Source organism: Eurosta solidaginis, chromosome 3, assembly GCF_040869045.1.
Source record: "Eurosta solidaginis isolate ZX-2024a chromosome 3, ASM4086904v1, whole genome shotgun sequence".
In the NCBI taxonomy this organism is placed as follows: domain Eukaryota; kingdom Metazoa; phylum Arthropoda; class Insecta; order Diptera; family Tephritidae; genus Eurosta; species Eurosta solidaginis.
The window spans coordinates 288,822,188-288,836,298 of record NC_090321.1 but is presented as its reverse complement, the minus strand read 5'-3'; the positions used below and the strand labels follow the sequence as shown (position 1 = coordinate 288,836,298).

General features: G+C 34.9%; 1 protein-coding gene across 7 annotated transcripts in view; it reads left to right on the top strand.

Moving 5' to 3' along the window:
* Positions 1–14,111, top strand: part of LOC137245829 (putative ferric-chelate reductase 1 homolog) — a 279,195-nt gene that overhangs the window by 219,539 nt on the left and 45,545 nt on the right. For 5 of the 7 annotated variants that reach the window (XM_067777046.1, XM_067777049.1, XM_067777045.1 and 2 more), the window contains 4 exons: positions 5,482–5,807; positions 6,854–7,005; positions 7,404–7,457; positions 7,522–7,678. In XM_067777046.1, the coding sequence (XP_067633147.1) occupies positions 5,482–5,807; positions 6,854–7,005; positions 7,404–7,457; positions 7,522–7,678 (689 nt within the window). The remainder of the gene's footprint in view (positions 1–5,481; positions 5,808–6,853; positions 7,006–7,403; positions 7,458–7,521; positions 7,679–14,111) is intronic. The other 2 variants (XM_067777048.1, XM_067777050.1) reach the window with 2 other exon arrangements.

Below are 14,111 nucleotides of genomic sequence, written 5' to 3'. Positions count from 1 at the left end.
ATACAAAGTGAGTTCAGATGAGTACGTGAACTATGTTTAGTAAAGATATATCGATTTTTGCTCAAGTTATCGTGTTAACGGCCGAGCGGAAGCACAGACAGTCGACTGTGTATAAAAACTGTTTGTGGCTTCAGCCGATTTCGCCCTTTTTCACAGAAAATAGTTATCGTCCTAGAATCTAAGACCCTACCAAATTTCACAAGGATTGGTAAATTTCTTTTCGGCTTATGGCATTGAAAGTATCCTAAACAAATTAAATGAAAAAGGGCGGAGCCACGCCCATTTTGAAATTTCTTTTATTTTTGTATTTTGTTGCACCATATCATTACTAGAGTTGAATGGTGACATAATTTACTCATATACTGTAAAGATATAAAATTTTTTGTTAAAATTTGACTTTAAAAATTTTTGTTTAAAAGTGGGCGTGGTCATTCTCCGATTTTGCTAGTTTTTATTGAGCACACATATAGTAATAGTAGTAACGTGTCTGCCAAATTTCATCATGATATCTTCAACGACTGCTAAATTACAGCTTGGAAAACTTTTTAATTACCTTCTTTTAAAAGTGGGCGGTGCCACGCCCATTGTCCAAAATTTTACTAATTTTCTATTCTGCATCATAAGGTCAACCCACCTACCAAGTTTCACCGCTTTATCCGTCTTTGGAAATGAATTATCGCACTTTTTCGGTTTTTCGAAATTTTCGATATCGAAAAAGTGGGCGCGGTTATAGTCCGATTTCGTTGCGTGAGTGCCCAGGAACCCACATACCAAATTTCATTAAGATACCTCAAAATTTATTAAAGTTATCGTGTTAACGGACAGACGGACGGACGGACATGGCTCAATCAAATTTTTTTCGATACTGATGATTTTGATATATGGAAGTCTATATCTATCTCGATTCTTTTATACCTGTACAACCAACCGTTATCCAATCAAAGTTAATATACTCTGTGAGTTCTGCTCAAATGAGTATGTAATAGTCAAACTTTCATTCAATCATATTTTGCGCAAAATTTTATGTTTTTTTTGCTCTCTGATTACTTTCTGAATTTTGACTTCTGATTTTTAACTTCTGAATTTTGACATCTGAATTTCGACTCCTGAAATTTGACTTCTGAATTTTGATTTCTGAATTTTTGTTTCGGAGTTGTGACTTCTGAATTTTGGCCCTCTGAAAAAAGAGTTCTGACTAATGTTTTCGGAAAAAAATGTGTTCCTGGATTTTTGTTTTCTGAATTTATGGGGGAACCCTTAAAAATACCCGTTTGTCTAAACTTCTCTTATTGTAAAAAGCATAGAAAACGTAGAGTTTTTAAAATTATTGTGAAAACCTTGTTAAACTTAACAACAAGGTGTATCGGTAAAATATTTTAAAGGATTTCTGTACCCAAGTTCATTATATTTGTGTAATACAAAATTCTGGTAACAGCATTTTTCAATGGAAAAACAATAATGTTATTGCAAAAAAACGTAAGTAATAGTCAAACTTTCATTCATTCATATTATTTTGCGCAAAATTTTATGTTTTTTTTTGCTCTCTGATTACTTTCTGAATTTTGACTTCTGAATTTTGACATCTGAATTTCGACTCCTGAAATTTGACTTCTGATATTTGACTTCTGAATTTTGATTTCTGAATTTTTGTTTCGGAGATGTGACTTCTGAATTTTAGCCTTCTTAAAAAAGAGTTCTGACTAATGTTTTCTGAAAAAATGTGTTCCTGAATTTTTGTTTTCTGAATTTATGGGGGAACCCTTAAAAATACACCTTTGTCTAATAAGGGAGTTCAGGATTTTGTGCAAATGGTCTGGCATCATTGTATTTCCAAACTGGTGTAGTATTTTTACACAAAACGCCAACAAAAGTTCAGTACAGAGTTATTGATTTTGATTAAAAATTTTATTTATTACATAAGGTTACTTCTCTAATTGTAAAAAGCATAGAAAACGTAGAGTTTTTAAAATTATTGTGAAAACCCTGTTTAAGCTTATCAACAGGGTATATCGGTAAAATATTTTAAAGGATTTCTGTACCTGTAGGGATATCTACTTTGTAAAATATACTCCAATTTTTTAAATTATTTTTATGTTATATTACTTTTTATCATGATACAAAAAATGGAGGTAGTTCCATATAGTGTGAAGTTAGCCACTTGACTTTTGCGGGGACAATGACAATTACACCAAAAACAAGCTACCAGATTGAAAAATGTTACGAATTTTTCTAATTTTGATGGATTTCATAATAACGAATACGACTAAATTTCTTGCATAGTTATTTTAAATAAAAAAGAAAAAAAATGAGCCTTGGAAATATGTTAATACGAAATATCAGCATAGAAAAGGTTTTTAATAAGTTTTTCGAGCTCCTGAAAATTGTTTTGGCGGAAGAAACATGGCTCGAAGTATGCAAAGCAAGTGAATATAGCCTTCTTAAGTGTCCGTACGTTTGCTCAGAACATTTTGACAAAACATACACGTTTGTCAATTGCTTGCTCAAAGGAGGTCCTTATAAACCCACACCGCAATTTCTTGATAAATCGGCTACAAGTCCACATTTTTTATTTTTTTATTTATTGTATAATTCAAGCGTTGCGCTTTAGGAGGGAATTGTTAAACTATTTTTTAGGGAGAACATTACCCTGTAGCTCTGCAGGTTAGCCACTAGTTAAGAGAGTGTTTCTGCCCGTTGTACCCGGGATCACCTTTGGGGCAGCACCGCCTATACACATTCTGTGCCCTTTTAGCATTGACATAGATGTACAGACTTTGGAGGTACACTTTTTCTCAACATGCCTTGAGAAATATCCACTGTAGGGGCATAATAATAGGGCCATGCTAGAACAACAGGATTTTTCGTGTATTTTTTTCTGTATAGGGGTCAAGCTGTCATAAAGATATGAGTCATTATCCACTATTTTTCCATAAAATTGCATATTTTACTGTATTCTCAATCAATATCTATGCACATAAATCGTGCTAAGGTATATTATTATTGTCTCAGATGACCATTGCGTTTTCATCCAAAAGGAAATTTCCATCCACAATTTCGCCTTAACCAGTAACGGTATGGCAACGCTTCTGGCAAAACAACAAACATTATGAAACTTCAAAAATCCCCAAATACGTCAAAAAAATTTGAGTGGAACTACCTTCTTTTTTGTATCATGCTTTTTATCTTATTTCAAAATGAAAATTTTCTAATTAGTTATTTTTAAAATGTTTAAAAGTGAGAATAAATTTATTTAAATATATAGTTCAACACCATATATTTATGGCGATCCTTCCATCGAATCTAAAGATTTTTTAAAATAATTTTTATCATTTTTGATGAATTTTATTAGCCTTATACGTAAATATTTTTGAAGTCTTTAAAGGCCTATTGAAAAAATAAAACACAATGTTTTTCTATTGCATTTTACATATATTCGTCGATATTTCGGTTTTATTCTAAAACCACCAGGTTAATTTTTTAAATTATTTTTATGTTATATTACTTTTTATCTTATTTCAAAATGAAAATTTTCTAAATAGGTATTTTTAAAATTTTTAAAAGTGAGAATAAATTTATTTAAATATATAGTTCAACACTATAGTACCCAAGTTCATTATATTTGTGTAATACAAAAATCGTGTAACAGCATTTTTCAATGGAAAAACAACAACGTTATTGCAAAAAAACGTATGTAATAGTCAAACTTTCATTCATTCATATTATTTTGCGCAAAATTTTATGTTTTTTTTGCTCTCTGATTACTTTCTGAATTTTGACATCTGAATTTCGACTCCGGAAATTTGACTTCTGATATTTGACTTCTGAATTTTTGTTTCGGAGTTGTGACTTCTGAATTTTGGCCTTTTGAAAAAAGAGTTCTGACTAATGTTTTCTGAAAAAATGTGTTCCTGAATTTTTGTTTTCTGAATTTATGGGGGAACCCTTAAAAATACACCTTTGTCTAATATGGGAGTTCAGGATTTTGTGCAAATGGTCTGGCATCATTGTATTTCCAAACTGGTGTACTATTTTTACACAAAACGCCAGCAAATTATAGGGCTATGCATTTCCTATGTCATGTCAAACACGCAACATCAAAAACCGTAGTATATTTTTACAACTTTGAATAGCAAGTAATGGCCGAGACACCGTGAAGTTTTTCATATACGATAGATGCGTTCAACGCAATCTTATGCATTCCAGTAACATCGCCACAATGACGAAACATGTTGCGTTTGTAAATATGAAGGAACTTCAGACTTAGCAAATTGAAGTTTACTTCACCTTGGCCGTTCGCACACAAAATGTTGCGAATCGCTATTATAAACATTCTCACTATACAAGAAATATACTTCCTAACATATTTTGTGTCCTATTCATTTGTTACTTTGCAGTTTTTAACTGTGAAAAATGTTAGAAAAGTTACCAACGAGTGGGAAAAATAATTTCACTTGCAAGGTGTGCAAGCACCTTTGGCTGAAGCAAATGTCAAAGTCTTCATCTTATGATTTGCTTGCAACAAAAGTTGGAAGATGGCTACTTTTTCATGTGAGATGGCGCCAGTGGCGCTCAATCTACCGTTCTCCATAAAAATATGTGCAATCTACTCATAATGCATAAGAGTGAGTTAAACGCATCTATGTATATGAAAAACTGCTTATGTGACGAGGCTTTTGAGCTGAAGCGAGTCGAACTGAGCTCTGCTGCTGTATATTGCGACATATTAAGTAGCTGTGTTTTTTTCTACATCTATCGACGTTTACGCTTAAACTTTATATGGACTGCTAAGCGTCAAACTTTAAATACACCTCTGAAATTGCTGCACATAAAATTAGTACTACTAAATTTCAATACGCATTATACTCAGAAGTAACTGAAATATGTGTCTATGTTTCACCTCTACACTAATTCTATGTATCACCTCTTAAAATGGTTCGTGTCCACAATTCATCGCAACTGATTCAGCTATATGTTATACAATATGGCCATCAGAGGGTTGTGTCTCCGCTTTTCGGTACACACTGTGCTGTAGCTAGTTATTTAACCACTGCCGCTAGATGGGTCTCCTAAGCAAAATCTAAACGAGGATAACCGTTTTTTTACGCGCAAACGTAAACGTATACGCGTGTAAAAATACACTTAATTGAAATTTCCAAAGTAGAAACATCACCTAGTTTCACTTCATAATATAACCTCTAGCTGAATTGGTTGCGATAAATCGTGGACACACACACTTTATAGAAGTGGAGAATAGTGTAGAGATAAAATGGAGAGACACATTTCAGTTGCAACTGAGTATAATGCATACTGAAATTAACAGTATAAATTTTCTGCGCAACAATTTCATAAGTGTAGACCAAGTTATGAATTTGGCAGTTCATATACAGTTTAAGTGCATATGATATTGATAGGTATCGCCTCATATAACATTACACATATATGTGTCTTTATTGTATGTATAACAATAATGTTTAATTTTAGCGCTACTGTAGCACAAGCTTATGACTCCTTTTGGGTTGGAATACCATCAAGTCCCGTTCAAGTTGTTCGGCGAGATACCAACTCGAATTATCCTCAAACTACGCGACTTCCTTATGTTCCACCACCTCCTCGAGGCTCTTATGCACCAAAAACGGAGACTCCATCTATGGTAGAAATTTCCGACGATCCTTTTTACTTTGAATGTGGCCGTAGTAAAACATGTTTCGGTTGGCCGGATGGTTGCATCGGTGACAAGTCCTGTAAATTATTATCGGCAATAATAGTGCGCGGTGATGTCTATGAATTTGAAATGAAATCGGGAAGCAGTGAGTACATTTATAAATAAACTCTTCATACAGTAACCAATCTTTGCTTAGAACAGCTGGCCCAGTGATAGTGATATGCCCGACACATAAGATATTTGTTGCAGCACAGATGAGTAGACTGCATTTATTTGCATGCGGAGGAACAAATACATGTATTTGTCAACGAACGATGCTGCATCCATCGTTTCCTCCTCCAACCCGCACTTCCCACATCTGCTATCACTGACCAAACCTAATTTAAAGACATGTGACGCCAGAAGGCAGTTTCCTGTCAGAATACTCGTCATGAGTCTACAGTCCTCTCTTTTTAACGGTAGAAGCAACTTTTTTAGTCTAAGGTTGTAAGACCCACGCATAATCTTCGACGCTTTACAGCCCCGCGCTTGGATCGACGCCTTTCCCGATTGGTCGATCATATGCACCTCTCGCCTTCTCTTAATCTCACCCAATCTAATTGGGGCGTCTACGGAGCAAGCTTCAAGGGATGTACACTCTCAGTAAAAATTTGGAAGTGCGCCAGCAACCACGATGTAACGGCACTTTTAAAAGATCATATCTGCATGTAGTGAATGTAAAAAAAAAATACTTTTATTTTTGTAAAATTAAAATGTGTTGCGATTTGTTGAAACTAACGATATATGTATATGATGTTTATACATCTAAATTCACGAGACTTGGTATACACGCATTTTTCAATGTATAAAATATAATTTTTATATTAAATTATTGGCGCTAATCCTGGGTCAGTATGTTACTTGTGTAGGTGGTATGAGTCTTGTTTACTTGGTTTAGAGAAGGATGAATCTTTTTACTGTTTCCTACATTTTCTCAGCTCAGAGAAGAGAAAACTGAATAAGTACATTCAGATATTGTTTTTCCAAAAAAATCTATAAACAAATTGTTGTCTGCTGTACCTTTTACATGCCAAATATAGATATATACTTTTTTATTTAGGGTTGAATTTTGTGTGTGCCTAGGCAGTTGATAGGTTCTGGTTCTCTTTTTTTTTTGATCTGTACGGTGTAACTTTACTTTTTTACTTACAGTTGGTGCTGCTTACATTGCATTGGGTCTGTCGAACGATAATAAAATGGGTGATGATCTGGTAACTGAGTGTATCCCACAGAATGGCAAAGTGAATTTATATACTTCTTACACATCAGGTGGACCAAATTACGCTGCTAAGAGAACGAATGTGGTAGGTATACATACATACTTACTTGTGTAGAAATCTTATTTAAATGTATTCATACGTTCTTTTTAACCGAGTTGAAAATATAACTACAGATTAAAAATAAATTTGAAGCAAAACATTCAAAGCTTTCAAAGTGGATTGAAAATTAATTTATAAATGTCGTCGATTTGTCGAGAGTGCAAATCTGCTAAGTACCATTACTGTAAAATATGACTTCTTATTGCAGTTTAGTAGAGCAGGAGATACTACATAATTTTTTGCCTGCTTTGTGCTTTGTTTGTCTCCTAATAGATTTACATCCTAAGGGTCATTTGTAGAACGGTTGGCTGTGAAACGATGAATTAAAAAAATCCATACATTAATACATTTTTTGTTCTTTTTTTCATTTCACCGTTTCACAGAACAAAAATTCACCTCCAATGAATATCGAATTTGGAGTGAAAACCTATACATATGTATGTAGATATGTATGTTAATTGATCATAGAAAACGGTACTCAACATTCATTCAATCTTTCAGGCACAAAATAATGCACGATTAACTCAATCGTCATTTATAGATGGTGTCATTTATTGTAAAGTTCAAAGAGATATGCTTACTGAAGTTCAAGGCAAACAATTTGATTTGAGTAATAATAAATATCATATATTGCTCGCGAGTGGCACTAGCCTTAAAGGTTCGTTATTATTATTAATTTGTCTTATTCTGATTGAGGATTACGATTTTGTCCAATCTAAAGTTTGGTGGCTTTCCAATAGTGATTTAGTCTAACCATATGTATTTAAGCGTATTTTTCATCGGTGATTACCCAGGCCGACATATTTTAAAAAAGCCCAGACCACGATGTTACCCTATGGCTGATTAGAAAATTAGAAATAGACGTCGCGTTTTTGTTTTTATTTTTCCGAAAGAGATTTTTCCCTTTTTTCCATCTTTATGCATTGGTGGCCTTCGGCCGCGCTTATAAAAAATTACCCTGGGTGGGTCCAACACCGGCTTGAAGACCAAAACTATATCCGCGTAAAACACTTTAACCCACAGTTTTTCTTGTGGGTACAACAAAATCATCAAAATTACAACAACCACATGAAAATTTTAAATTGTGTTTGCAAATATCTCCGAAAAGAAATGAAATTCCCAATTTCCGCTTTCGGCTTCGTGATCCTGGGTTCATAACGCATCTTTTAACACGTCTCCCGATATTTTTGGACGAGTTTTAGCAGTTGCGAGCTAAAGTAAAGAATTACCAAAAATCCATGATAAAAACACTTAAGAGGTATAACCGTTCCATCTGCTGTTCGGCCATGATTTTATTTAAAGTTATTGCGCAATCAGAGTGAATTTAACAAAGTGTGATTGAAGTGTGTCAATAGGAACAAAATTTGAACCCTTTCAAAAAATGTTTCAAAATTTTATATTTGTTAACGATAGTTTTATTTTCAAATAAAACACCATCATTTACGATAAGAACACGCTAAAAACATTAGGTACATGTATACTTATAATATTTTGCAGCTTACAAGCCCATGTTGTTGTTGTTTTAGCGATAAAGACACTCCCCGAAGGTTTTGGGGACTGTTATCGATGTTTATGGTCCTTTTCCGAACATAGATCCAGTACGTTCCGGTAACAAGCATCATTAAAGTACAAGGTCGTCTATCACGGAATTGTGTAATATGACCACATTGAACCTTCTAGGCAATACCGCCACCCACCCCCTATTTCATGAGGAATTTGGGGTCGCCAGAGCCTTCCTGCTGGAAATTTGTATGATACTTTCATATTTGTAACATAATTCCCCTCGGGTAGGTGAGATTGACAATTGCGCAAGCTCTATGGCTATAAACATTTTTTTTGCGCATATCAACCCCTCGAATCCTCTTACAATTCCATTTAGATCAGCGCTCCTCAGCTAGTGAAATAATTATTGGCGCCACTTCACGAACAAGTAGAGTAGCAACAACGGATGAGGCTTTTGTTTATTTAAGCATTTGCGAAAAGATATTTTGCAAACAAACGCTCATGCGCAGAATGTTTTCATGGTTTAATATTAACAATTTATTTTGTTTAAATTTTTCCTTAGACTCAAGCAATAAAATAGTATTTGTATGGCATATTTACGAATTACTTTTTGTGTGTTAGTTCATGCGTACATACGTCCTACCTCATTGATTTTTCATGAACAACTAAACCACTACCAATAAGATGATTTTAGTTTTACTCACACAACCACAGTTTTGATTTTGAGGACCACTGATTTAGATCATAGAAGGTAGAAGCATGAAAAGGAGAACAAGGAACGACGATTGCGATGCGAGTTAAAACAGGGAGGTCAGCAAAGTAATGTGTTTTTTTTTTCAAAACGCCAGCTATGGGAAGAAAGCTAGGGGGTTGTATTAACAAATTAATCTCGCCTTTCCGAAAATAGTTTTAAGGAAACTGATTTTATTAGCTCCGTCAGATCTGAGTGTTTACAAACGTGCTCGATTGTATCCAGCAGCTGTTCCCATTCCAATTGAACCGAGTCCTTCAAGTTGGGCACAATTAAGTTAAATACCATATATGTTTTTGACTTGGAAACCAGTTTTCACAAGGAGAAAATATGAAACATGGAATGTAGGCTCGGGGAGGTAAGGTGTATAAACTTAGAAATCCTAACAAAAAGTAGTTCCGGAAGTGGGAAGATAATTAATGCGAAAAAGCATAAATCTTGAACAATTAAACATAAAAAAATGCTTAAACGGTTTGAAAAGGGATATGTTTTATTTTTAGCAAAATACCCTTTAATATAATGCCAGATAGACAAATATAACTTATGTGTTTTTGGGTTTATTGAAATAAGTACCTTTTGGATTTACATAAGGGCACTTGGGGCACGTGCCCAGGGGCCCCCACAGAACAGTGGCGGATTAAAACTGCGTGAGGTCCGAGACTGAAATTCAGAAGGGGCCCTGCCGGGCTCAGACAGGCGGGGTAGAAATACTAATAAATTATAATAAATAACCCCTAACTCTTAACCCTTAAACCTGTAACAGGCAGGGGAGAAATCTGAAATACTATGAAATTATAATAAAAAAACAATACTTCAACAAATAGACAAATAATTTAAAAATGGAAAAATAATTTAAAATTATTAAGAAACAACACTTAATATTTAAAAATGCTGATTTTACTCCCAGTGATAATTTAAGAATATTATAATTTATACCGTTAGTCGATAATTTCAGCGCTTTGAATGAGAGAATTGCGGCATACAAGATGGTTGAGTCGAGATTTGGCTTTTTATCAAAATTCGATAAATTGACTCCATGTGAAATAGCAGAGAGTCCTAAAAAGTTTCTTAATATTTACAAGAATGATTTTGACTCTAATTTAGAAATGGAACTTCTTTTATTCCAAAAATTTTGTTCTGAATTGCTTGAATTCGAACCTGCAGCTGGGATCAGCATAGAACAAGCGATGTACTCCTTGATAATTGAAAAGGGAGTCCGAGAAACTTTCCCGAATACTGAAATGGTTTTAAGAATTTCTTTAACTTTATTGATAAGTAACTGTACTGGAGATAGGTCTTTTTGCAATTTAAATCTAGCCAATGATTCCTTCAGAGTATCGATGACTCAAAAAAGATTGAATCAATAATTATTATAAGCATGGAGCGTGACATTTTACGTGATATTAATATTGATATATAATAAAATGTTTCGCTGAAAAAGGCACGGAAACGCTTCCTATGATTACAGGTAATAAATAATCTACAAGTCTTTTTTATTTATTTCTCTTTTAAATCCCTTACAAGGGGGCCTCCACATCATTGGTGCCGAGGGGCCCCACTAAACTTAAATCCGCCGTTGTTCACATATTCCTTTCTTTGTAGTCATAAATAATGTTGTCACACAAGGTAAATTGCAAAAAACAAAAATAGAAGTGATATAATGCTACATGTGGCGCATAGGGTTAATTCGTGTGTTTACATTTATTTGACATAATAGTCCCTTACAAGAAAATCATAATCAACTGTCAATCTCACTTTGTTAAATTCGTTTTGTGCGCAATATAAAATTTAAAAAACAATCTCAGTACAAAAGGAAATAAAAGATAGACAAAGCAAAATATTGAAATTTGATTTTGTTTGAGAAAAAATATATATTGTATAGCATTTTTAGTTAAGGTTTGTATAGCTGAACTGTCGAATAAATAACTCAAATATTCAGTATGGCAAAATGTTCCTTACAACTCCATTGTGGTAGTAGTACTTCACAATACTCGCGTACTTAACTAATAGCGTGATAAAGTCAAACTGACTGATTATTCCTCAGCTTGCGCTGCTTTTACACACTCTGTTGCCTGGTTCGCATATTTGTCCTTAGGTCTAAAATGTTCAAGAACAGCTGCTTATTGATTTGTTCTTTATGTATCTGATATTCACTTTTGCCTTCTAGTTATACGCGTGTATATGTGTGAGTACTAACTTCTGCTCTTAGCTGCGATTACAAGTATGCATGTGAAGTATTCTCTTCGCTGTTTACATATATGTGTGGTTGCTTGCCTTGATGTTTCATGTACATATGTGTGGATGTTGCTTACTGTTGTTGTGCATAGTAATGTGAAATGCTAAGATTTTCCATACTGACTTCCACCTAAGTCTGATCGTCTGGATCAGACAAATCTCTTGATCCAACCGCTTTTCCCATTGATCCGCCCTTCTATTTCGTGGTTGCTCTATTGTTTGTATGCGGTAGACACATCACTGATCCGCTTGACAACTTTGTACGGGTCTTCCCAGCTACACTGACATCTTGACGGAACACATTTCCGGCGGTGAGAGATGTATATCTAACAGTACCAAATCTCCTTCCAGGAAACCTTCCGAATTGTTGTTCTTATCATACCTGCCTTTTGTCTTACTACTCATGATTTTGTTTCGTTGCCTCACACTGCTGTTTAGCCAACGGACTATTTTGTCAATGCCAGTATTTTTCTCGCAGGTACAATCGGATTTGTGTATTCCATTCGTTCCACCAATCTTTATTCGGTCTACCGCATTCAACTTTTGTCGATTTGTTATACAGATATAACGCGACATTCAATAGCTGGACCAAGTTGTCGCTCCTTGCATCTGGGTCACTCTAGCTCTTCTCTCTTAGCTTTGTGCGTACGACCACCCATGCTGTTGGAACCACTAGGGTCAAGACCGCAATGACGTGCAATGTGACCGGGGCTCCCGCACTTGAAGCATTTGATTACTTTGCCACACCGCTGCTGCAATCCTATTAGTGCTTCTAATATTGCGGCCAGCCAGTCTGGCCTTTTGACTTCGACACGGTGCTCTTTGAATGCTGGCTTACTTACGCAAAAGCGAGTCTGTTTCCTGAATCAGCTCATGTGAAAACGTTTCAGCGAATGTGTGTTATCGGTTTGCGGATGCTGGCCCCTTCAATGCTACGAATAGAGCAGCGACTTTATCTTCAGTATTCCAGTTGTTCACTGCTGCGGTCTTCTCAAATTTTAGCTTGAAGGCCTGAAAAGGAACAGAACCGTCAAAGGTTGGTGTTTTTACCTTTGCATTACTCACTGAAACTGCTTGGTGATTTAGCTGCAACTCCTGCATTCGTCCTTTTAATGCTCCTATATCGGTATCAATTTTGTCCTCAAGTTGTGTAATTTTTGCATCCTACTCTTCCAGCTTCGATGAAATACGGACTTCCTGCTCTTTTAGATATACCTGTTCCGAAATTTGTGCTCTCATTTCAGATATATATGCCTCTTGCGCTTCCAGCTGGGATAACATCTTATATGTCATTGTCGACGTTTGTGCAGTTGTTGCAGCCATTATCATGTGCAAGTCTGTGTTCGTCACTGTTTGCGGTGTTTCTTTTTTCCTTCCATTTTTGTAGTTGTTTCGTCGCTGTTAGGATGAAAGACATACTCTTCCACTTTAATTCCTTCCGACTCCATAACGTCTTGTAGCCGTGCTTATTGCCGGTTGTATTCAATCCACGGTTCTCCAATTCCTTTTTAAGTTGCTGGATATTCGATTCACTCAACTTAGCCATGTTGTCCTATAAAAGTCTGGAATTAATTAAAAAATTCCTCTTCGGATACCAATTGTAACGAATTTTTAGAATTCCTGATTATTCTGTACTTTCTGTTAACGTTCGAATCGCTGAACTGTCGAATTATTAACTCAAATCTTCAGTAATGAAAATTGCTCTTTATTTACAACTCTACTGTGGTATTAGTACTTCACAATACTCGCGTACTTCAGTTATAGGGTGATAAAATCAAACTGACTGAAAACCTCAGCTTGTGCTGCTTTTATACTCTCTGTTGCCTCGTTCGCATATTTCTCATAAGGTCTAGAATTTTCACGAACAGCTGCTTATTTATTTATCATTTATGTATCTGGTATTCACTTTTATCTTCTAGTTATACGCGTGTATATGTGTGAGTAATAACTATTGCTCTTAGCTGATGGCTACGTGTATGTATTTGAAATATTTTCTTCGCTGTTCACATGTACGTGTGGCTGCTTGCTTTGATGTTTACATGTACTGATTGCTTACTGTTGTTATACATAATGATGTATCGAAATGCTAATATTCGCAACAATATGTATGTGTGCAGCCGAGAATTTTGAAATTTTTTTCGTTACGGAAAAGCGTCAAAGATGTCAGAAACGATTATACCTTGTAGGTGTTTTACCATGGAAATATTCACCTTTTCCAAATATGGGTATTTTTAATATTTTATTTTTGAATTGGTTCTCCAAAGTCTGTTGCGAATAATAGTTTTCGAATGAACATGGCCTTGCGTCTATTCAGAAGTTACGAGCATTTTTAGAGCCGAACCAAAAAAATTATATGTTTTTCCTTAAATACATACATATGTAGGCGTATATAAAGTAATTTTAAAGCTTTTAACGAAGCATTAGTACGAAAATTGCGCTATATAGTTTTTTGAATGTCGATAACTTCTCGATAGCTCGGATCCAATACATTTTTCCTGAATTTTACCGTCTTAATCTTTTTCTGTTTTTTGCGTGTAATAAAGCATAAAAAAATAACGGCTATCAATTATTTTATATACATATGTAAGCTGCTGCGCCCTGA